Genomic DNA, 25,844 nt, shown 5'->3' on the forward strand with positions numbered 1-25,844 from the left:
GCAGTTGGTTGAGGCATTATGCTACAATTCTGAAGGTCGTGGGTTCAATTCCCGATGAGATCATTGGATTTTTTCAATTGACCTAATCCTTCCAGCCGCACTATAGCCCCGGTATCGACTCAGCCTCTGACAGAAATGAGTATAGGAATATTCTTGGGGGTAAAGTGCGGCCGGCGCATAGGGCTGACAACCTTGCCGCCATCTATGAGCCGATTGTCTAGAACCTCAATATCTCACACCCCATGGGTCTCCACAGCCTGTTACAGGGATACCTTTACTTACTTACTTCCTTTTTAACGCATTACTTTGAATATAAGACGTATATTTTCACAATTTTTCCCATTGAAAAATTGAGGCGCGTCTTAAATTCGAGGAATGTGCGCCTATACTTTTTTTTCCTAAAACCCACGTTCAAAAATTGGATGTGTGTTAAATTCGAGGACGCTTTATATTCGAAGTAATAAACATAAATATATATTAGAAAATCGTTCTTCTAATTACAATGTTGTTAAAGTTATTCTCTGAATGAATAGCTGAATAATGCCCATATACACGTACTGTCGCTAAAAGGTCTTATCTTCATAACTTTCCTGTATGAATGCCGAGGATTGCACTCGTGTAGACATACTTGTAGTTTTGCAGGAGAATGAAATAATTAAGAAATTATTAACACAGCTGAAGTACCACATGCTGCATAAGTTACTCATTTGAAATTTCATTGTTTATGAGGTTAGATTTTGTCATTTTCTGTCGCGCCACACTCCTGCTCATGTATCAGCCACATCTTCTCAGATGCAAATATACATAGTTCATTATGGTCTATTAAAGCGACAAACAGCGCTTCACTCTGTTGTAGTTCTACTGCATTAGTGCAACTGAAATAGATTTAGATTCAACTTTATTTTATTGCATTAATCTTTGTTCATTAAAACAAAAGATTTAAAAGTGTCTTTACAAATTGCTTTAAACACCTGTGGAGGAAAACAGATCCAGTTTCGGGAACGTCGTGTTTCCTATTTCTGGAATATCGGACGATAGGAAAAGTCCAAAGATTCAGTAATTCTGTTATATACCATCGTCAGAACCCTTTGAAATCTATTTTTAATGTTACCTAATCATAAGAGATTTCTGTGGACCCTTATGNGACGTCATTCACCGCCATATTACGGCCGCTTGATTACGGTACCGCTACCAGAGGAAACCCAAGCTTTAGTTCTGCAATGTCTATAATATCGTGAACAATTCTCTCTGAAGCAAAATTGCATTCACTCTTTTACTTCCTTTCTTCCTCAGGCTGGTTTGTTCAATCAGGTTGAGTAATACAATATTATAATTGTCCATATTTCTAAGTCTGTGGTCGAAACTACCACTCACATATTACTCTATTCTGGTATTATATACATGAGCCCTTAGAATGTGAGGGATACGAGATTTATTGAACGAAATAAAAATAATATATTTTTTCAAACGACCCTAAAATATGATACTGTGGACATGCAAACGGATAAATGAACGAGAGGGTGTGATTAAGAAGAGAATGGGTTGACGGAGGGACGAATAGCTGGCTAGTTAGTTTGTTGTCTGTCCGGATAAGTGGGCGAGTGAATGTGTGAACGGACAGCGGGTTACTGAAGAGATGGTTGTATGCGTGAATGGGCGTGAAAGATAGTTTACTGGCTGGCGGGACATCGAACAGAATTTCATGACACATGCCAACCCGTCGGATTGTGTTGCAGGTTGTTGTGCCATGTTGAGTGCCCAGTGCGGATGGCTGCTCAGTTGTCTAGTCATCACACTGCTCCAGCAGAGGGCGCAAGCGACAACAACCACTTCCTCCACTACAACAACCTCATCCACGACACATGATCATCGCCAAACACATCACCAGAACCATCCGCAAAGACAGCAACAAACCATGGATAACCACACAACGGAAAGTGACTCCGATAAGGAAAGTGAGTGCCTTCATTAAACAAGTAGCTAATTGCTGGTTTCTGATAGGATTATGTTTGAAGCCAGATACTGACTCACAGAATTACTGGGATTTTGGACTTTTTCCATCGTCCAAAACCCCAGTAATTCTGTGTGTCACCCACCATCGTCAGAACCCTTTAGAATCTACAGATACTGACTGTTTGATACAATAAAACCCGTGCTTCCTTCAAACATCGGTAGAAATAAATAACAGATTACACAATCTCCACACTGATCTCGATGGCAGTTATGTTCCAGCGCTTTCTCAACCAAGTACGTTATCTGGCTTTGAGCCAGAGGGCAACTGTCAATGATGATTCACGAAGAATATCAGAAGAAACGTTTAAGTTTTTGGCACTATCCCAGAACATTTCTGTATATACTGAGGAAAATCATAGATGCGCATTCAGTACAGCTGGTCTTCGGCTGGGACAGTTCGAATAAGACCGGCTGCTCCTCGTTTAGAGTCCGTTAAGATTTCCATGGTGCTGAAATTACTGTCCATCTATACTGCGGCACACATGGGAGAATGTAACAGATACAGATATCGGGGATATTATCTGGCTATTGGTATTTGACTGTGTTGAAATCATTCAGGAAAGAATAAATTTTATACTGACGATGAACCTTTGAATTCCACTGGAAAATGAGAAACATTTAACTTATTTAACTTCGAATGTTTAAATAACACTTTGCGCAACAGTCATGGATGGCTGATTCAAAGGTTGCATAACTGATTGGTTGACTGCTTATTTACCTAAGATGTGTTTCTGTTTAGAACATGTAAAACCAAGCAAATTACTTTTGAGAATAGCAAGGAAATTTATGTCAATTAATTTTTTGCTCCTTCATGGTTAAGGGGGCACGCTATAGCGTAGTTGGTTGAGGCACTATACCACAAGCCGAGAGATCGCGGGTTCGATTCCCAATAAGATTATTGGATTTTTCAGTTGACCTTAAACTTCCAGCCGGACTATGGTCCTAGGGTCGACTCAGCCTCTAACAGAAATGAGCACCAGGAATCTTCCTGGCAGTAATGGGCGGTCGGCGTGTAAGGCTGATAGTGTAAGGGATAGTTTTACCATTCTTTCAATGATTAAGTGTTAATTTCGTAGTCACATGATTGTTCTTTGAGAGATGGATTCAGCTCAATACATTGACCTGTCATTCTATACTTTCGTACTAAACTTTTACTTTGGTTGCTTATATATATATAGTTTGAGTCGGTCACAGCGGCCGCCCAGTCTAAGACACGAACCGTCTTCGCCAGCTCGAACATAGGGACCGTGGGTTCTTATCCCACTCGAGGCATGGATATCCATGTGCATTTATTCTGTGTTTGTGTTGTTCTGTGTGCAGCTAGAGGCTTGTGACTGGCTGATCTCCCATCAGAGGACTACTACTGACTGCACAGATTAAGAAACTATAGTAGTAGTAAAACACGAAATATGCGCTGAGCAACATGGATATTCGTATACGTCGGGCAACAGACAATATCCAATATCTTATATACAATTTAGTGCATTGTTACAGGGTTCCAATTTAAAAAGAAAATACAGTGCATTCTTCTTTTCAGTTGATAGACAGGGCCTACCACTGTTTCCTATAAGCTAACTCATAAAAAGAGAAATTTATTTCATGAGTCTCACAGAGATTTAAACTCGCCTCCAAGCACAGATTAACCAGTATTTGTTACCCAATTTCGAAAAGTATTGTGTTAATTTTACATCATGTACAAGAATATATTTGGCTAATTTTTCGGTTAATTAATGAAATCTGCTTAATTTGAATGTGATTGTACTAAAACATTTCATACTCTCTATGCGAGGGACTGTAGTGAAGTGTAAGGGGCACATTTATTTCTACAACAAGAATAATTATGCAGATAATACGACTCAGTCTACGCAAGAATTCTAATAATTAAATTTATATGTGTGTCGTCGATATTTGTTAAAGTGAAACATTTCTCCTGTATGTGTTCAGTTTAATATTCACAGAGTTTAATGACATCAGTTTACTGATTTAACGAAGGAGGTGACGGACTTTCCGTGCGAATATTTCTACTCATTAATTCCATCCTTTCCTTCAGCTCTTTACGCAATTTTGTTCTGTTACATAAACACTTCATTCAAAGTACAAGCAATGTTCAGAAGGGAAATACTCTTTTCCTAGACCTTCTAACAATTTTCATATCTTATGAAATATAATATCAACCGGAACTCGTTAAAGTGAAGTCTTTTACTTTAAAGTAAGACAAAGTATAAGTCCGTAGGAAAACTTACAATTTTTCTAACTTGAGACAATTCAGGGACAGAGATTTAAAGCTCCATTCATTCTAGATTTCGGCTTCATGTGGATATGAGTTTTAATCTTCAAGCTCCAGCAGCTTTACCCCATGAGAAAAGCCCTTGCATCCGCCGGTGTTGATTGTAGCAGAAGCTGGTCTGGACTTGCTGAGAGGGACACGAATCCATGCCTCCAGTCACGTCACTGGCAGCGACATATTCTCTAACATGATTCTTAAATATTAAATATCACCAATATCAATTATTCACTTAAGAAGTCAGCACACTTTTCCACAAAAGTTGCCTCTTTTATAGACATACTGATAAGTAATTTAATTCACACTTCAGATAATTTCTTTCAGAGTCAACTTAGATGCGCTGTACAGCTCTTGATAACCGTCATTTGTACATTTGTGACATTTCTGAATTATATCGAACATAGTGTAGCTGGTTGAGTTGCTAAGCTACAAGCCGGAAGGTCGAGGGTATAAGTCCCGATGAGGTGTATTTTTTCAATTAACAAACCCTTCCAGCCTCACTATGGCCCTGGGGTCGACTCAACATCTAACAGAAATGAGTACCCGGAACCTTCCTGAGGGGTAAAGGGCGGCGGGCGCGTCTGGCTGACAACCTTACCGCCGTCTGTGAACCTATTGTCTAGATAATGTGGGACCCTCAACGTCTCACAAACCTAAGGGCTTTCATGGCCTGTTACAGGGATGACTTTACCTTATCAGGTTATTTGTATTAACAGCGCTAAACACTTGGGTCCCACGGCGTAGACAGTTTGTTAGCTTTCAAATCTTTGTCTTCAATGGTTATGTATATTATTGTCTATACTGGCCTCAAAATCTATGTTCCAGCCTCTTTTTGAAATTTATGCCCTTCACCCTGTAAATTTACAATTAAAAATATTCATGGTCACTCATCTTTATCCATCCTATCTATATTTATTACCAATTTCTTTCCGTATAGTAACCATACTGTAACATGACACGCGAAAGTCGGAACAGTGCAGTCAGCAGAGACATCCATTACTAGACAACGGTTCGCTAAACACATTCTCGAGCGTTACGATAATAATCGCCCATTGTTGGGCAGTGGGTTTTTTGTTGCCACGGTATTACAAGTGTATCCTTTATAAGTTATCCGTGAAACAGAGTAATGGAACACTTTGAGGCGGTGAAGTGTATTCGGTACGCGCGAAACTAGCTTAGTCCGAGGTTCGAACAGCGAGACTAGACTAGAGACCAGAGAACACTCCGGGAACCAGAAGAACTACAGCGAAGATTTCAATGTGTCAACTCTTATAATCGACTGTAATTGTAATAGAGACGTCTAATAAATCCAGTCATCTAATTTATAAAGCATAATTATTAGTCACGGAACCGTTATATATGAGAATACCAAATGTACCAATATTATCGACTCTTGAGATATTCTCATGTATTCTAAGTATCTAGGTCTGCAAGCTTCTTCAGGTTCTAACATATTCTGCTCTTATTTTATAATTGTCTCCCTCATCCTAGACTACACAGAGTGTTAGAAAAACGGTTACAGGCTTTAAGGGGGTACAGTATTGTGACGTGGATGGCGCAACAGGAAGGAGGAGTCACGTGAACTCTGCGGTCTCGCGAGTAACGCCACACAGCCCCACTCCTTCCATCAGTGCGCAACGCTCAGTAAACACCCCCTCCCCGCGGTGACGTAACAGAGGAGCAACTGTGTCAGGCAACCATTGCCGCGGTGACGTAACAAGAGATACCGCGGTTACGACACAGCAGTAAACAACTCTCGACAGTGTTGCTAGGCAACCTGTAAACTTAAATGAACAAATATTTCCTCATCAACGTATGTCCATAAACCAATGTCTGTTGAGATATGGGCGATGTTCCTGTGATTTCTACATCAGATGCTTGTTCTGTGTGACCCCCTAGTATTTTTATACAACTTTCAGCCTTTTTTCGCAGAGAGTTACACACTCCGTTGAAACTTCCGGGTTTCAACTTCCTGACAGGCATTCTCTAGTCGCTGCTGTAATACTTCTAAGTCAGTGATAGGCCCTGAACACACCAAAGTCTTTAGGTGTTTCCACAGCCCAAACCCCTTTATTGACAGCAGCATATGGTTCTACAGTCCTCGCACTATGTGCACAAACGTCAGCACCGTCAGTACTAAATACACTGTCAACTGCAATACACGTACATTCCGGACACTTGGTCAGACCACTCCTGTTGTGAAAATAACTCAAAACAATCTTGCACTTCACTGCTATTTCGAAAGTAACTAAAATAATCTTAGACTTCACTGCCTTTGTAAAAGTAACTAAAGGCAATCTTCCATTTCACTGCTGTTGTGAAAGTAACCGAAAACCATCTTCGACTTCACTGCTGTTATGAAAGTAACTAAAAAGAATCTTACACTTCACCGCTGTTGTAAAAGTAATTAATGATAATTTTTCACTTCATTGTTGTTGTGGAAGTAATTAAAAGAACCTCCCGCCTCAATTGTGCACGAAAAGAAAAACACAATGTCTACAGTAATATCACAGCAGAAGAATTGAGAAACTTACACAATGAGGAAGTTCTTATGTTTATAGTTGAGTAGTAGGGCAACCAGGGAAATTAAGACTACATTTAACTGAGACAGGAGAAACAAGAAACGCACCCAGAATCTCTCCTGAGGAAGTCTTGAAAGACTGCCACTTCGAAGAGTGGTACAAATATGGCAGTATAATATTAAAATGGAACTCAATTCATTTTTTGTGTAATAGTCCAAAATGACTCATCATCCATCAGACTTGCAGGGTCTTGGATGTTGAAGCGTAACATCGGACTGCTCATTATTTAATCTGTTCGCATAGCATGAAAGATGTCCATTTTTAGAATTCTTTCTTAAACGCGAATTTAATCCTCTTTTCGTGAGCAATGAAGGAAGAAATGAGATTCTAACTGAAGATCAAACAAAACAGAAGCGAATTCGAAAAAAAGACGAAAGAAAGCCTGCTTCAGTTCCCATTCTTTACAGATCCTTTGACAATAAAGCGGATAGCCATCAGTTCTTCAGTCAGTTTAGGCACTGACGTAATTGTGGGGATTCCGTCTCCTGTGACTGCCTGTGCAATGACTGGATGAGCTTCCTGAGATGCAGACTGGTGCAGTGGCAACGCTGTAGGCTTGTACTCGGAGTGTACATCGTTGCAACCTCGACAGATTATAATCTATCGAGGTAATTACTGTAATTACTGATCATCTTCACTGAGGATATTCGTGGGTCCCTAGCCAGTATCTTCGGTTGATAGCTGAGACTGCAGCTAGAAATAGACAAAAAAGGATTTCCTGAAAACTGCATAATATTGTCCGCTAATCTGATAATATAAAATTTCTTTAATTGAATCGCCGTCGGTAATAACCCGAGAAACAATCGATCAATGAACGCTAGAAATCATATTCCTACGCATATTTTTATGACAACAATGAAGAGGACGTGTATCTGTGAAAGTTGTTAATGAGTATGATCTATGTTTCTAGCTTCGCTTATGAAGATAACTGTCATTAAATGAAAAAGTAGTGAGTATTTCCTCCGTAGTAGCTTCCGAAAATTCAACACAGGTGAAACCAAAGCGACCAATTCACATAACTCCAAATCATTTCCAAGCATCTTCTGACCCTAAATACAATAATTATATCCCTCCATCTCCTAGTGTTTTCTTAGTAGGAATTTTTCATGAGGATTCCTTACCAAATATGTGTATGCATTTTTATTTATCCTTTCAGGGCCACATGCCAATGCTATGCTAAACTTCTAAGAGGTGACTACTCTAACAAAAGTTGAAGACGTGTAAAAATCACGAGTGACCTCATTATGCAATAACTTTCTTTTCACATTTTAATATTTGTATATACAAATATATTATTAAAACACTTCGTTCCACATATTTGTAAATTATATCCTGGCTCAAACTGAACCACCAGGAATTTCTGTTATACCCAGATTTGCGCATCTTTACTCTGCTGAATATAACATAGCTTATGAGGCGCATTTAATTCCTAGGAACATCACTTATTTACAAGCTCCGTGTTCCCGGATAAAAACATTTATTTCTTTCTCGAAAAGTGACCACAAGACGGCAGAATTAAGTTGTTAATTTAACAAATAATATCCCTAAATCTCAAGGATTAATTTGTTGACCAAATTCCTGGTAATCTCTGATTAATGACCCCACTAACTCAACATCCTCGAATTGTCGTCCATACACCTTAAAACTTTATTTGAGCCCACTAAAGGTTCTGTAGCATCTGAACTGAGATGGGGCGATGCCGTGGACTGGCGTCTCATACTTCAAAGCAGTAGGAATTGGAATAAACTGGCCTTAAATATGGATAATTTAAAGAAACTATGAAGAAGACCAGGGCCCACACAGGGCTGTAGAGCCATTGATGGATGAGAATGAAATTTGCACTGAGTGTACTGAGTGTAAACGATGTAAAGCAAGGCATCACAACAGCTGCTGCGAGTGTTGATGAAGTCATGTTCTGGCGTGTTTGGAACAAATGGTATTATCGTATTGATATCTATCGTGTGAAAAAACGCTCACATATAGAACATTTGTAACTTACTTATACAAACTTAAAGACATACACTATATCAATAATACTTTGGTTTCTGTAAAATGTTGAAAGTGTCCACTTCTTTTATAGTAACCCAATATTATATCTGAGCGTTTTGGTCTGAGAACACGTCGAGCAAGGCATAAATCATTTACATCTGTACTTTTATGCCTCGTAAAAAAAAAATTGGCTGTGACACACTACAACAGAGTCGTTAAAATTATCAGCAGTACTAAATTATTAAAGCGATTGATAGTGTTTTTTTATGTCACATGGCTGGACATGTCACTGAAGGTACACACGATTTTCACCATGCATTTCAAGTGCTTTAAGATTTTCTCTGTTTCAGTAATATTCAGCTACATTTTCTCTTTCCGATATTTCTTCACCTTAAATGTAAAGCTTTCCTTGCAACAGTCCTTGGAGGCCCATAAGTTTGTGAGACTTCGAGGTTCCCACATTTTGTAGACAGTCGAATCAAAGTTGACGTTAAGTTCGTCAGCTTACGCGTCGGCTGCACTTTTAGCCCTCAAGAAAATTCCTGGTACTCATTTCCGTTAGAGCCTGAGCCAACCCCAGAGCCACTATGCTGCTGGAAAGATTATGTCAATTGAAAAATCTAATGACCTCACCGGAAATTGAACCCGCAACTTCACGGCTTGTAGCATAGTGCCTCAATCAACCACGTTACTGCCTACTCCAATTTCTACACCTAACAATCAGTTTTCAGTAAATACACGAATTTCCCATAAGAGAGAATTCTAATATAAGTTTAGCCTTCCTTGGAAGTATGTGCAATCACGTAGGGTTATAAAACGTGGACAGAACATTAAACGAGAACTCTATCTCAAGTCATAAAATGTGTAAGATTATCTTCTCAACTTTCTCTCTAATGCACGCTTTCAATGAGAATTATTGAGGACAATATACACTAAAACATGTACTTGAGAAAGGAGAAATATAAGAAAGAAAAAAAATAGGCCTAGAGCTATGTACACGTACTTTCATGTGCTCTTATAACCAAAGTGCCTTTTCCTGTCATTGTATTTGTATTATAGTGCACAGGCTCATGTTTTTAACTTGATTCTTCTCTCTAGAGTGTAAGGACACACTCCACTTGGCCACTAGAGAATTAGACTTGAGTCCCAGGAAATGGCTTGGATTACAGGGATACTGGCACCAAAGGGGCACTAAACAGAAGGCCGATGATGTCCATCTCGAGTCGCATCTTTCTGTATATATGGGGGCGATGCTGGAAGTAAGGAGCAGCGTCAGTTTATATATGTGTCGTCGACATAATGAGACTAGGGGCTATATGGCAGACAGCTCTATCTGTTTTTTGCAGCTTGAAATTACCGTAGGACCTGCGCATGAGCGCTAACACTTATCCGCAGCTCACTGCAACAACATGGCCGTAAAGGATATACTATAATTTCGCTAGCATGTTGTGATTGAACTCTTAATAAAGAAGAGTTCTGCTACAAATATCACTGAGCGACTTCGTCATGTCTATGAATGTCTCTGTATGGGTGCCAGCAGTGTGTGACGTTGGGTGAAATAATTCTAAACTGGTATCAGGAACGTTGCCATCTGCCTAGCAGCGGTCGACCAAGAACAGCCACCGGGAAATGCAACGAGATGAAAATTGATACACGAATCGCAGAATGCCGAAAGTCGCAGGTTAGGGAAATCGTAGCGCAGCCTGACATTGGACACAGTGCAGTGCAGTAGACGGTAAGATTTTCGAATACCGGAAAATACGTTGTTTTTTTTTTTTTACCCACCGATGAGGATAGAGCACTGAATATCGTACATGGATGTCTCGTTGCAGTTTCTTCAACGACATGCTGCCGAGGGCCATGAATTCATACTGAACATCTCGATTGATCATGAAGGCTGGTTTCATCTTCCAACCCCGAAATAAAACGACAAATTTCATCACACTGCAACTCCTGAAATAATCAGCCGAAACCAAATTTGGGAACAATTTTCTTGCATCCCAGTTGGTGCATACTGATTTACTTCCTGCCCAGAAACGAAACTGTACATGCAGGTCGCTGCGTATAGACGCTCTAGGCACTGCGAAATAAACTTGGTCACAAGTGTCCGATGAAAAACACATTTCTGCATTTTTTTCTCTCCTGTCTCTGTTATCAGTCAAGGCGGTATATCAAGACATTTTGCTCCACATTTGTGCTAAGATTCACTACTCGAGCTTCCCATATTTTCAGACAAATCGTAAATACATGGCGAAATAAAATCAGTTGAGGACTGTAAATATTACAACTAGGTGTTGAATTTCTTATACAACTTAATATAATTAAAATGGGCTGGACGACCGGAGTTCGATTTTTGGCAGGGGCATGAGTTTAGTCTCTACTGTGAAACATCCAGATTGGCCCTGGGCCCGAACCCTGTACAAATAATATCGGGGGGGGGGGACTTTACGACTTTACCCGGAGGTAAAGCGGTGAGACAATGAAGCTTCCCACACATCTCCATCTAGAGCGAGGTCAAGAATGGTGGAGATATACCTCCACTCCCCCATACGTCTTCATGGCGTCGTGGGTAATTAATTAAGCTCTGGGACAATCTTACATCTAACATATGTAAAAATGAAAGGATGACTATTGGGTGTAAAACCAATAGAACTAATTTCAATTATTGTTTTGACGTTCACAATCTGCTTGGTATCACGTTGGACCTCGGTGGCCACCTTTCATGGTACCCAAATATTCGTTGTGCCTATCGTGTTCTCGCAAACCGCCCATACTCCCTATCCTGAATCACATGGATAAAGTCTGTGTCTTCAAACCCAATTTCAAAAATGGAAATTTACCGAAATTCTGTGAACATTTTACATGTAATAGAGCTGAGTAATTCCTTAATTATGGATGGAAACCGGCATAAACACAAATGGAATGCGAATTCTGTTACTCTCTGCTCTCATGAAGGTAGTTTTTAGTCTGCGTAGCATCAGGATAACCTCTGTGAAGTGTGAAATCCGATGATCGAACCGTTGTTGTGCAGTCTACTGCAATCACAAGGCTTCATACATCGTTCTACAAAGCCGGCTGGATTGCGTCATGGCACACAACTCGCAAGAGACTCTCAGCGGAAAAAGGCAGAAAAGGGATCAAGCATTCAGAGTGTGACATATGGGGGGACAAATACAAATAGAGAGAGAGAAAGAGAGAAAGTGAAGCAACAGTGTATATTTAAAAATGTAAATGCCCAGAAGCGAATATATCTGAGCGTTATATCCTGGATTAGTTTTATGTAACTGTACAGCCTGTCCGTCAGAATTGCTGAGAAGAGCTAACTAACACTTTCAATTGCATATGTACTATACCATATTAATATACAATATGAATGCTGATATTTAAACACGTACACATATATTGACAGAACTAAACCAAACACGTTCTGAACAAACTCCACTAAATTTTAGTTGCAAAATGATCCCAACTATTTATTCCACGTAGCTTGTATGGCCTAACTGAACTACGTTGTATCATTACCTAACGGTTGTTATTATATTTGTACAAGGCAGGATGAGGGTACAATATGGTGTCTCTATGTCCCCATAATTAGTTTTTAAAGAAGTGGCGCGTTTACATGAAGCTTAGTATGAACACCGTGGCATCACACTTCACCCCATTATACAAATATTGTGTTTCTGAGCAATATTCATTGTCATATTTTTATTTAACACAACGTTTAGGACATTAGACTCTGTCCTAGCTTTCAGGTGGAACCTACTCAGTTGGGCCCAATCGATACAGCTAGTATTTGTCTCTGGACATCTGCACCAACACAAGAGAGCGTATATGAACTAAGCACATCACAAATCATCTGCGAGAATTAAGATAAACATTAAAATAATTAAAAATAACTCCACACGTATGAGGCCTAACACGAGTACTATCAAAATAGAAGTCATCACTTAAGAGATAAGTTCACTGCATGGTACCAACACAAGAGACACAATTTTCCCATTCACTTTACACTGGAAGGAGTTGTAGTTTTTTTACTTCTTCCCCGATAATGGGAATCAGTAGGAGTGCAGTGTCACAGCTGGGTTGACTGATCGAATGATCTATCAGAGACATATTGGTAGATCCCATGTATTTCCTATACGTGGTATTTGGTTCGATCTGCAAGACTTTCGTTTCTTTCCAACATATTTTGTAGCTATGTAAGATTTGAGGTTTTCACGGCGGTGACTATGAAGAAAGCAGTCTTCTGGGATGTGGCACCGTGTAGATGTGGTGTCAGCCGACGTTTCGGAGGAACGTATCGCCTCCATCTTCAGGGTCTTCCATCTCACGGTCTCTTCGTTTGCGGATTTCTTATTTTTCCTTCTACTCTGAAGATGGAGGCGATACATTCCTCCGAAACGTCGGTTAACAGCGCATCTACACGGTGCCACATCCCAGAAGACTGATTTCTTCATATTTTGTAGCTGTTTTCTTGCGCATGTTGGGATAATTTTGATTTTTCAAGCAGACTTTGTGTCAGGTTTCAATTGTGCTCCTTAATGCATACTTCTAAAGATCTGCTTGTTTCACAGATGTAACATCTGCCACAGTCACGTGGGATACTGTACACACACTTCTTCTTCTGCTACGCATCCCTAACCGGTCCAGTTTTCATCAATGTATCACGGAGTGTATTTGAACTTTTGAGGGTGATCCTGATATTGAAACGGTTACAATGCTTCTGCATTTCTCGGAAACACCCTTAAAATATGGCATAATGACAGTGCTCTAGTTTATTGTATATGAAGAAGGACGGTTGCTTCTCGATGGTTTGATTAATGAGGCAACGAATTCTTGTGGATATTCATGAAGCATCATGTTGCTTATTGAACCTATTCACCTATCGGATGGTACGGCCACAGCATGCCGCGGTGGAAAGAGGACAGTTTAACGTGTCATTATCAATACATAAATATAATATTCAGGCGTTATTTGTAAGTACAGTAACTAAAGGCGCGTTATGAAGGGACAGCGTTCTTTCCCATTCCCCTTTTGTAAGTATTCCGTCTTAGGGTAGATAGTATAGAAATTAACGTTTCCGAGAGAATATTTCAGGTAATATGTCCCATTTATTAAATATAAGACTAAAGCATATGGAGCCGCAAAATCACTATTCGAATAACCGTATTTAGTCTTCTTCTCTTATTCAAAAATAAAAGGAAACCTATGATATAATCTTGTTGTCTAAGTGTCTGTATGACTCCCCCCTCCCAAATACCTAAAATCTGGAATATTAGAACCAGAAAAGGTGGCCGCAGCTAGGCAACGGCTTGGTAAATATGTTCCCGGGGCAAAAAATACACATGAAACAATAGAACTGTTGGGTGTGGCGTTTTCTATATGGCCCATGTGGTATTAAATAATATAGAGTGAAAGGAAAGGAAGCGATTATTGACCTAATGGCTGGGGGTATAACCGGGTCGCTGTGTCCCTGGAGGATATAACTATGAGGACCTGGCACTCCAGGTTGCGGGAGTTTGGAATCTGAAATAGTAAAATATTGTCACGTTTCACACTGACTGAAGACGGGGTTGGGATTAGTAATTGAATTTACTGACCACTTACAGGTCGTAACCACAATTAATTATAACACTGTTACTGATTTTGACACTACTAAGCACTCCACGCTAATCTCTTCAGTCTATCTGCGCTAGTCTTCGCGCATTTATAACATACGAAATATAAAAGTCTCCCTAAATCACACACTTCCAATACCACTGCACTATAACACACAAAATCTTCAAATCATCACAGACTGACTTCTGTATTCCTCGAGATTACTGCTTGCTTCCTTGCTTTCTTGTTCGCTTGCTTCTGCTGCTACTACTCTCTGGTATCTAGTAATTGCCTTGAACGAATTCTATCACTTATAGCCACGGAACGGACATGAACCTACAGTAAACACACATTGTGAGATCGCTACCCAGCCAGTCTATTGGACCGACGGTCAGATCTACAGAAAACGCAGCTTTCTCTTTTGTTGGGTGTTGGACCGTGTTTACAGAGCTATTGCCTAGCAACACGTTGTTTAAATCCGTTACAATATGGTCATGAGTCCCGCGGGACTCTGGCATGAGAACGACTACGCTGGCTAAGACCAGCAGTAATTATACTTGACAGACCCATCCTCTAGTCAGAGAGGATGTTACATAAGGATTATGACGCAAGTGTTCAGTTGGGAAATAAAATTACTGGTCGTGAATCTCAAGGAGGCTGTCGCCAAACGAACTGATTGGTGGTAAACCGCCAGTCGTGAAGTGACTCCGACTCTGACAGGTGATCATTTCTTCCCGGAACTTATTGTTCATAATCTACACTTTTAACAGTAGTTTCTATTTCAACATAATAAGTAGGAAATTGAAGAATATTAATCGCAAGGAAAACAGTAATACTGTGTGTAGTCTGTAATGACATGTCCGTGGTACCTTACACTAGTTCGCTGGGTACTTTAGTATGTTAGCTTGTTGCTCGGTTGCGTGGTTAGCTAGAGTGAAATATACTTCTCTCCTTAAGAGTTAATTGGCTAGTTAGAACTTGGCGAACCAATTTGTAGTTCACTTTTCTACTTCAAGCTAAAAGCTAAGTATGGAGTTACTTATTGCTCTTAGTTAAATTAAATATTTAATGTTCAGTTTACGTCACTAATTAAAGCTAAACTTTATAATCCAGCTAATTCACAAATCAACACTTTCTTACTCAGTGGGCAACGTACGTTCATGCTTCAGATCAGAGGCACAAGTTTCGAGGGATATAATTCGGTGAATACCAAATTTAAAATTAAACTAATTGCAATATTTTTTTACTATGTAATGCTATCAGATGTGTAAAAGAAGAAACCCCATTAAAGGCGAGGCGTAACAAAATTCCTACGGAAGGCTGGACTTTGTAATCCCGTAATTCATTGTTTTCTTTAGTTCCTTTGGGTGGGGGGGGAGACTAAGTCCACTTTGTACGTCAGCCACTAATTGGCCTGTTGTACCATTCCCAGGTGATAGAAGATGAGTGTAGAGCAGTCAGTTGAATGAGAATTGGCAGGAGAAACCCAAATACTCGGAGAAAACTTGACCCAGTGCCACTTTGTCCAACACAAATCCATCATGACCTGAACCGAGCTGGAACCCAGGCCGTCTCAGTGAGAAGCCGACGACTAACAGCCTGAGCTAAGTCACGGCCTTTAGTCATTGTTACTATTACAATAAATCTCACGTATTGTGGTTAGAATTCTGAACGGCCGAAATTTCGAAAATCTCACGGTTGAAAATAACACCGAATTGAATAAAGTATGGTGGAATTTAATACCTTTCTTCTCTTACTTAATTAATTACTTACTTACTTACTTACTTACTTACTTACTTACTTACTTACTCATGGAGCTGAGCCCTTCTGGGGGAACTGCCAATTTTGCAGTTACCCAAGAATTTCCCAGCATTTTATGGAACCCGAAAGTTCATTACCGTGTTCACAAGAGCCCTCAACTAGTCCCCATCTTGAGCCAGATCAATCCAATCAATCCCATCCCATCATATCTCTCTAAGATTCATTTTAATATTGTCCACCCACCTACGCCTTGGTCTTCGCAGTGGTCTCTTTCCTTCTGGCTATCCCACCAATATCCTATATGCATTCCTCGTCTCCCCCATTCGTGCTACATGCCTTGCTCACCTTATCCTCCTTGACTTCATCATTCTAATTATACCTACGATATGAAAAATATAGGCCTATATTAATAAATAATAAACAACGTTAAGGCTTTCTCCTATAGATAATAAACTGAAAATTTGTATTTTGTAGAGTATAACAACGTATAGCCTGCTGAAAGTCGACCGACGTTCGGGAGAAGCTTACTGCTTCCGAAACATCAGTTGACTTTCAACGGACTACAAGATATTATATTGCAGAGGAGAGAAAAATAAATAACAAGAACCATGAGACCCTCAAATCCGGATAATGAACTGTTAATTTATTATTCTTGGGCATAAATTGGCTGGAACAGAAATTCAGATTTGGTAGGGAGGAATTTACAGACACACGACGGCCCCATAAACCTACTTTCATTAAAAAAAAAGGAAAGTAGGCTAAAAAGTATTAATTACGCGCACACACACACACACACACACATATGAAAGAATAAAAGACCAAACTATTGTGGTTGTGTTTGTGTGCGTGCGTACTGTATATTACTTTTGGGTTCTGATCACCAGTTATGAGAGAAGATTGAGAATTTTGGAGATCATTTTCGCGACGATATCTCCGATTGGACTAAGGTAAACCATACGCGCCATAGCTCAAGCGGTCAGTCGCTGGCTTCCCACCGCGGCGGCCCAGGTTCGATCCCGAGTCTGGTCAAGTGGGAATTGTGGTGGACAAAGTGGCGCTGGGGCAGGATTTCTCCGAGACTTCGGTTTCCCCTGCCAATCCTCATTCCACCAATTGCTCCACAATCACCCTCACCTATCATCTGGGGCTGGTACAATAGGATTAAAGTGGCCGCAGTACAAGGGAATTATCCGGTTTTGCAGCAGAATTGGAACCCTGGATTTTCTGAGTATCAGTTCGCCTCAACAATTAACGTTACAATGGCAACAACTAGAGCTATCAAAATATTTCTTTTTCCCCTTGGCGCTACAACCCCAGTGGGCCTAGGCCTACCTCTATAAACTTCTCTGTTCGCTTCGGTTTTTCTAGATCTTACACATTCGGTAGGACTCCTTGGGCGGGTGATCAGCTCGTCGCAAGGCCTCTACCTGTACACAAACACAGAAAAACACACACACAGACTAAACATCCATGCCCTGAGCGGGATTCGAACCCACGATCTCTGTTTCCAAGCGAGCGAAGACAGTACATGCCTTAGACCGCTCGGCTACCGTGACCGGCAGTGTATAAGAATTATATATAAGAATTCAGTTCGTACCTCACAGGAAACATCGGATCCCACGATCCCGGCTTCCAAGCGAACGAAGACAGTACATGCCTTAGACCGCTCGGCTACCGGGACCGGCTGTCAAAATATTACGAATATCAATTAAAGCCTAATCAATTAATCTGACAGGAAGCATTAATTTTCTTTGTGGTCATAGCGACCAAGATGTCTGACAGGGAAAGGGGTTGTGGATCTGTGACGGGGTAGTGCTGATGGCTCCTACGGATATAATAGCGAAATGGAGCAACAAGCTTTTGGGGTAACCATCACCAAGGATGCAGAACGTAGAAAGAGAAATGGAGGATGGGGAAATAAAAACAACATTGTCGGGTCAAACTGATGCTGGATATAAATAAGCGCGCTTTTAGAGAAGAAATTTAACAATTCAAACGGCGGAAATGGGAAAGAAAACGATATAAATCGATATGCAGGCGTTCAGGATTTCGTTCTCATATATTCACTTCAGTTTTACACGTGCCTAAGCATCAAGTTCTGAAAACAAACAGGGAAATGGAAGCAAGTTTTAACGCATTTTTAACTTGGACACTAGATAGGTTTGTTACGTCTAACTTTACGCTTTGGCTGCCTTACTTTCGAGAAAAGCGTTTTTTACGTATTTGGTGGGAAGCCGAGTTTAATCTAAAGTCTGTCTGGACTTCCCGCTGCCCGTAAGTAATCTTCCGGTAGGCCAGCTAAATTTCTGTTTGTTCTCGCCAGTACAGTCAACCTCGGTTCCGAGTCCCGCGGGATTTGCGAGCATATTTTTACATTAGTATTAAGTAATTGATAAGAAATGGGCCGAATAAGAAACACTGCGTCCAACAGTTCTTATATTGCTGGGTGTATATTCGCTGCTGTAGAAATATGCTTACCGAGCCATTACCTAGCAACAGCCCTTTCCTCTGGCTCCACTATTCTAGCTTTTAGGCGTTATGGAGTGGGAGAGAACACACAGACACACAGAGAGTAAGATGATCTCCTAAGTATCCTTGTATTTTTTTTTTTAAATAAGGAAAGCAGGCTAATAAAATGGGCCTTGGAATTGTTATGCAATAGTGTGAAGCGGGACAGACTGCCTCAAGAGATAGTTCAGCGATAATTTCTTACATTGGCTGTGCTGAACTTTCCACCACTAATACTGTGTAACTAGATGGGCGGTTAGTTTGTTAGATAATTATGTACGTGCACTGTGTCTTTCTGCAGTTTACCGAATATATAACTTCGTAAATAATTAATTAATAGTTAACTGTCAATCATGATGCAATTTAGGGTTTACAAGATAATGCATTACCTCTGTGTATTATTTAACCCAGCTGAAAATTTATTTCTGTTATTTAAATTTCCACATTTATTTAACAAAATTTATTTGTTCGTAACTGAAATTTGCAATTGAGGACAGTGCATATGAGAAAGAAAATTACGGATCTCGTGCAACACATAAGGTACTGTAATCTCTGTGCTTACCCATCTAGACATGCAATTGTTTAGGGCTTGGAGGTGCAGTTTCACATATCCTCAACTTCGGCACAAGATGAAGGTTACTAATTATTTTTTTTCTTGGCACTTCAGCCCCAGTGGGCCTAGGCCTACCTCCATGAACTTCTACGTTCACTTCGGTTTTTCTAGATCTTAGACATACGGTAGGGCCCGTTGTGCGTGTGAGCAGCTCGTCGCAAGGCCTCGACCTATACACAAACACAGAAGAACCCACACAAACATCCATGCCCTGAGTGGGATTCGAACCCACGATCCCGGCTTCCGAGCGAGCGAAGACAGTGCACGCCTTAGACCGCTCGGCTACCGTGACCGGCCAATTAATTATTTTAACCTTCATTATTATGGATAATTTCAGTTTAGGGAGTTCATACAATATTTAAGAACATAAACGAAAAAGTTTCATACATTTCATCAAATATATATATGAAATCGAACAACGTTGTAAAGAAAAGTCCGGCCTATAGAACTGTCTGGAAGAGTATGGCTGAGTTGTCTGTAAATCTTTATGCAAATAGAAAGTGGGATAATGTTAAAATAAGCATAATACTAACATCTACGGAAGCTCTGGAAGCAGAAACCTAATGACTAGGGCAAAGGATTAAAGATATAGGAGAAAAATATTGCTACTTCAATGGGGAAGAGACAGCGGCTGATATTATGGTTAAAACTCAGAACTGCTTTCAAATTGAAAAACTAATCGTGATAAAACGAGAAGAGAGAAAACTACGCCAACAATGTTCAGAATCACATGTGGCTGATATCAAGTCTGATGTCTGCGGAAGACAGAATTTTTCTTGGAATATAATAACGGAATTAAATTAGAAAGATATATAGGAAGTAAATAAACATTAATATAACTATATGCATTAAATGAACTGAAAATATAATGAGAATGCCTACTGTCTGGGGACTATGAGATAATTTTTTTTTTAAATTCGCTTAGTGGGGGTGGAGTCTAACAGGGTCCACTCAGCACGGCGGCCACTGATTGGCCTATTGTAGCCTCCCCCGGGTGATCATCAGGATGGAGAATTTGGTGGAATGAAGATTGGTAGGGGAAGCCGAAGTACTCGGAGAAAAACCGCCCCAGCGCCACTGTGTCCACCACAAATCCCACTTGACCAGACCCTGGGATCAAACCCGGGCCGCCGCGGTGGGACGCCAGCGACTAACCACTTGAGCTATGGCACGGCCTTGAGATAAATAAATCGGTAGATAATTCTTCCTTTTATTCTGGCCCATATACATCTGTAAATGTGTAAAGAAACAGAATAACAATCAAGAGTATAGGACTCCTTTTAAATTTGTAGATACTTGTTTTGAATTCTGGAATACCTACTTCCTTAACCTCATTATGGCTTGCTACTCTTGTGTGCTCTTACTGAGGGCACAGCCTTGCATATTAGGAAGGTCATAATTGTGAATATTGCCAAGGCATAATGTTCCAAGTTATAGCGGCAGAACAGAGCCACAGCAAGAACGAGGCAAGTAATGCACTCACTTCAGGAACACAAAGCTGAGGGGGGGGGGCAGAAAGAGCATGTAAAATGTGTATCTACTATTCCAAGCACGCTATGCCATTAGGAAAAAAGCGTTCTTTTATATAATTTCAAAACGAAGCAAGCGTTGCGAATTTCGAACTCCGTGTGGCATCGTGGATGTTCGTGGTTTCACAGTGCGTCCCTCTCTTGTCGAAAATAGAGATTGCTTTCTGGCACCTGGTTAAGTTGGAAATAGAAACGGTAATGATGTTTCACAAGTCATCAATGCCAGGCGGCTCGTGTGAACGGCGCTGGTTTTATGCTTTAAAAATAAATAAACTCAAATATTAAGACTACTAAGTTTTGCGATATATCACCGTGTAGTGTGACAGTCCAAACCTATTACAATTTTCCGTGGACGCTATGGTCCTCTTTAGCCATTTCAGAAGTGTGACTGGTTTATTGGCGAGATCGATTTATTAGTATGTTATGATTTGTTTCTCGTATCTGGACAGAAAATAACTGCTTTGTTTTTGTTTACATTTAATCTGCATGACCGGAAGGGGACAAGGTCACCACGGGAGGCAAGTAACAACAGAAGATGTGAATTTTGTTTTGTTGATATGTGTAGCTGTCATGAAGTGTGTTCGGAAGGGTGTAGCTGGACCCTAAACTAAAGAAAGTAACCGCTCTCACACGTGATCTTCCCAGTTCTGTATCTTGGGAACTGTTTTATTCTCAAAGTGTGTTATGCCATTGGCTTGTGCCGATCGCATGATGAATTTGGTCAGTTAAATTCAACCAATGGGAAATGAATTCCTGTCTGTGACAGAGGCCGTCGATTCAAATCCTTCTTGGGGATGAAGCGACTCTCCCGCAGGATACCAGTCTTCGGAAACTTGGCGTTTTGAGTTGATCGGAGGCAGACGCCATTGGACTGCACTCCTCATGTTTCTCTAAATTCATTAGTCCTTCACTTTGGATCGTTAAAATTTGATAATATTAAATGGCCATATTACTCCGTGCTTGCAAATAAGTTGTAATATTTCGCTTCTGAATAAATAAAGAGTTTGTGGACAGTGGAAGTTGTGTTGTTGATTTCGGGCAGTGAACTGGCTTCAAATGTGCACTTTCCGGTTGCCTCAGTTATTACCGTAACACGATCCTGATAGGGGTCCAGTGGTCTACCGAAGCCGGCACGTAAGTACAAAGAAATAAAGGGGGAAGGCAACAGTAATCTGTTGAAAGTCAACCGACTTTCGGAGGAACATATCGCCATCTTCAGCAAGCAAGTAAGCAAGCAATCAAGCCTGCTCAGATTACTCAATCTTGAAGATGGCGGCGATATATTCTTCCGAATGTTAGGTTAACTTTCAACGGACTACACGGAGCTACGTCGTACATCCCAGAAGTCGGTGCTCTTCATAATCACCGCTGTGAGGACCTTAAATCCTACAATATCGCATTTTTTACTGTTTGACAAATATCATACTTTTATTATGTAATAATTGTTTAAGCTATCGGAACAAGACCTTGCGTTACGAATTCTAAACGACCATCTGGGGCAGAGTTCTGAAAGCGACGAAAACACAACACAGTAAGAAATGCGAAGATGTAGAAGGAACTGGGATAATGGCTAGTGAAAAATACATCGAACGCTTGCAATACGGAAATAATTCACATCTCCTACGTTATAAGGTCGCACCGGCTTGTGATAGTGACGCTGGCAATCGTCACGTTAACTTTAGCGATTTCAGCAACGCGTGTCCAGGGTCAACACACTGATCTCGAGGTCTCGACTTCGTTACAAATTATGAATAGTGACATTTAGAATGGCTGTGACCGGCAACAAAATTCAGCAGTAATGTAGACTAGTTTAATGATCAGACATCCCACCTTCTTACAAACAACATTGCATGCCACCTTATTGAATATGGACCAGACGAGGTAAAAGCTATAGATTTGAGTAAATCACCAGCGGCAGATGGAGAAAATTTATAGGAGGCTAATTTTTAAAGCGCCGGTCAGGGTAGCCGAGCGTTCTAAGGCATGCACTGTCTTCGCTCGCTCGGAAGCCGGGATCGTGGGTTCGAATCCCACTCAGGGCATGGATATTTGTGTGCGTTTTTCTGTGTTTGTGTACAGGTAGAGGCCTTGCGACGAGCTGATCACCCGCCCAAGGAGTCCTACCGTATGTGTAAGATCTAGAAAGACCGAAGTGAACAGAGAAGTTCATGGAGGTAGGCCTAGGCCCACTGGGGCTGCAGTGCCAAAAAAAAAAAAATTAAAGCATCTTCTAACGTTCAAACCAAAAATTCAACTGGGTTCTTTATTCTGGAACTAGCAAGTACATTTTGTGTTTTCCATGCATATTATCCGACTAACACTTTTCCAAACCGAATACTGCAAATCAGAAAACATGATTTAGTGACTGGAAATTTTTTAACCATACTGTAGAACACGACAATTCAACTAATCATCATTAACAATTCTGTAAATTGAAACCCCTAAAAAAGAAGGCTATTTTGCAGACAACGTATCGATAACGCACTACAAGAAGCTACTAAAGCTAACAAACAGAACTGGAAGCTTATTCTGAATGTAACTCTTGATGCTGTGATTGCTTTTACCAAACCAATTTACCACTTAGAGGATGGTGTGTTGTCATAGTAAATATTGATTCAAACATCTTTCTTAATCTTCTGAAATTTATATCATCGTTTTCTTAAAATGAAACAGCGTATCATAATTCACAAAGAAATGTTCGGTGAGCTATTTTTCACCGCAACAAAAGAAGAATTTATTGCCCTACTAGAAAACCGAGGAGAAGTTAACATCTTATCAACAGAATACGTGGTAGCGAGTATTAATTATGATGAATTTACAGATGAATTTGCCCCATTGACAGCATAAAGGGTCCAATTGTAAAAAATGGTCGTACCTGTACTTTTTAAATAATGTGTTAATTACTCGCTTATGTTTTAGTTGAATTTGTATGCAGGTCTCGTGAGCGAAAAATCGTTGTATTATTATTATTATTATTATTATTATGTTTGTTTCTGTATCTTTATTCATGCTCACTGTGTAATTAATATAGACTATGGTCTTTTGTATTTTTTAAAATTATTTTTGTGTATTTCTCTTTATTCGTGCTAACTTTGTAATTGGCCTCTGTGCTGTTAAGTTTACACGCAAATAAACACGAACTGAATGAATTATTATGTGCTCTTATTNTTCCGTTATTCACTTGAGGTCAATTGGAAGACGTCTATAAATATTAGAACACACAAAACTGTAATTTTGCCTATGGTTCTGTATGGGTGTGAAACTTGGTCTCTGACACTAAGGGAGGAACATAGACTGAGGGTGTTTGAGAACAAAGTGTTGAGGAGAATATTTGGACCGAAGAGAGATGATGTGACGGGAGGCTGGAGAAAACTGCATAATGAGTAGCTTCATAAAGTGTGCTCTTCTTCAAATATAATTAGAATGATGAAGTCAAGGAGGATGAGGTTGGCAGTGCATGTAGCACGAATGTGGGAGATAAGGAATGCATATAGGATATTGGTACGAAAGCCAGAAGGAAAGAGACCACTGAGGAGACCAAGGCATAGGTGGGTGGACAATATTAAAATAGCTCTTAGAGAGATAGGATGGCGTGGTATGGATTGGATTGATATGGCTCAGAATAGGGACCAGCGAAGGGTCTTGTGAACACGGTAATGAACCTTCGGGTTCCATAAAATGCTGGGAAATTCTTGAGTAGCTGCAGATTTGGCTTCTCTTCAAGGAGGGTTCAGCTCCATAAGTAAGAATTTTTATTGTTTTTCGTTATTTGCGTATTTGCCTTTTTCCAAGATAACTGCTATGAAAGTACAAGGGACCCAGTTTTGTATTCTTACCTCAGGCACGAAATTAGCAAGTTACGAATCTGACGTGGGATCTTGCATATTATGAGGGAAGTAGTGCAAGTTGAGGAGCGATAATGGTAATCGAATTTGTTACCATGTAATACATGAACTTCTAATTAACGGCCATAGCTGCAGTGTCCTAGGCCGTTCACAGTGGCGGCGCGGTCTAAGACATGAACCGTCTTCTCCCTCTCGAACACTGGGATCGAATCCCACTCAAGGCATGGATGCCTCTGTGCTTTTTATATTTGTGTTGTTTTGTGTGTAGGTAGCGGCTTTCAACGGGCTGATCTCCCGTCCAAGGAGTCCTACCGAATGTGTATAAATTAGGAAAGTTAGAAAGCGGCCAAAGTCCACGATGGCTGTAGAGCCATAGATAGACATACAGACAGACAGACAGACAGACAGGTAGATAGATAGGATGCATGATGTGTCCGTTACTGCAGAGAACGGAGAATCGGTCGGGAGGGTGGGTGGAGGATCAATCTTAGCTCGCTTTCAGGATGTGTACACTGTATTTTCACACAAAGAGAAAGTGAATGAAATTCGATTTTCGACCTCAAATGGGATAAAAGAAAACTTCCCATATGTTGATTTACATTTCCGTAACACGCTTCGATCCATACGTGGTGACGTAACGTCATTGGAACTGAACCCTTGAAACTATCAGGGAAAACTTTGTGAAGGAGGTTTTCCTGCAAAATAGATAGAAGAAAAGAGAATCATATTAGCAACCTCTACCGTTCGTTTTAGGAAGACCAGTTCTTGTAGTACCCCCTCCTCCAGTGTTACAATATTGCCCAGCCACCACCTCACCCTTTCCTCACCACTACCAACTATCCCTAACCTAGCCCCTAAACACACATGGGACTCTTACTACGTGATCTGATATTTTAGCACCCCTTCTCTCTTCCCGTCCTACTGCAAAATTCTCCCATCCCACCGGTAACCCCGAAAGACCTCAGTAACAAACTACCTTGTGGTTCAAACTTCGCACCATGAGAGAGGTTGAGGATAGTATGAACAGGAAAAGTGGGCGTGTGTAAGGGTTGGGAAGGAAGTGAGGAGATCCATCGAAATCTAACCACCCTTTTCCCTTATAGCCAAACGTAATCCTAAAAG

At 40.4% G+C, this 25,844-nt stretch overlaps 1 protein-coding gene across 4 annotated transcripts in view; it reads left to right on the forward strand.

Moving 5' to 3' along the window:
* Positions 1–25,844, forward strand: part of LOC111867071 — a 391,471-nt gene that overhangs the window by 279,990 nt on the left and 85,637 nt on the right. For all 4 annotated transcript variants that reach the window (XR_004513307.1, XM_023856556.2, XM_033752585.1 and 1 more), the window contains exon 2: positions 1,737–1,955. Coding sequence is in view for 3 of the 4 variants with exons in the window: in XM_033752585.1 (XP_033608476.1) it covers positions 1,737–1,955 (219 nt within the window). In the remaining variant the exon portion in view is untranslated. The remainder of the gene's footprint in view (positions 1–1,736; positions 1,956–25,844) is intronic.

The sequence above is a fragment of the Cryptotermes secundus genome, unplaced genomic scaffold (assembly GCF_002891405.2).
Source record: "Cryptotermes secundus unplaced genomic scaffold, Csec_1.0 scaffold219, whole genome shotgun sequence".
Classification (NCBI taxonomy): Eukaryota; Metazoa; Arthropoda; class Insecta; order Blattodea; family Kalotermitidae; genus Cryptotermes; species Cryptotermes secundus.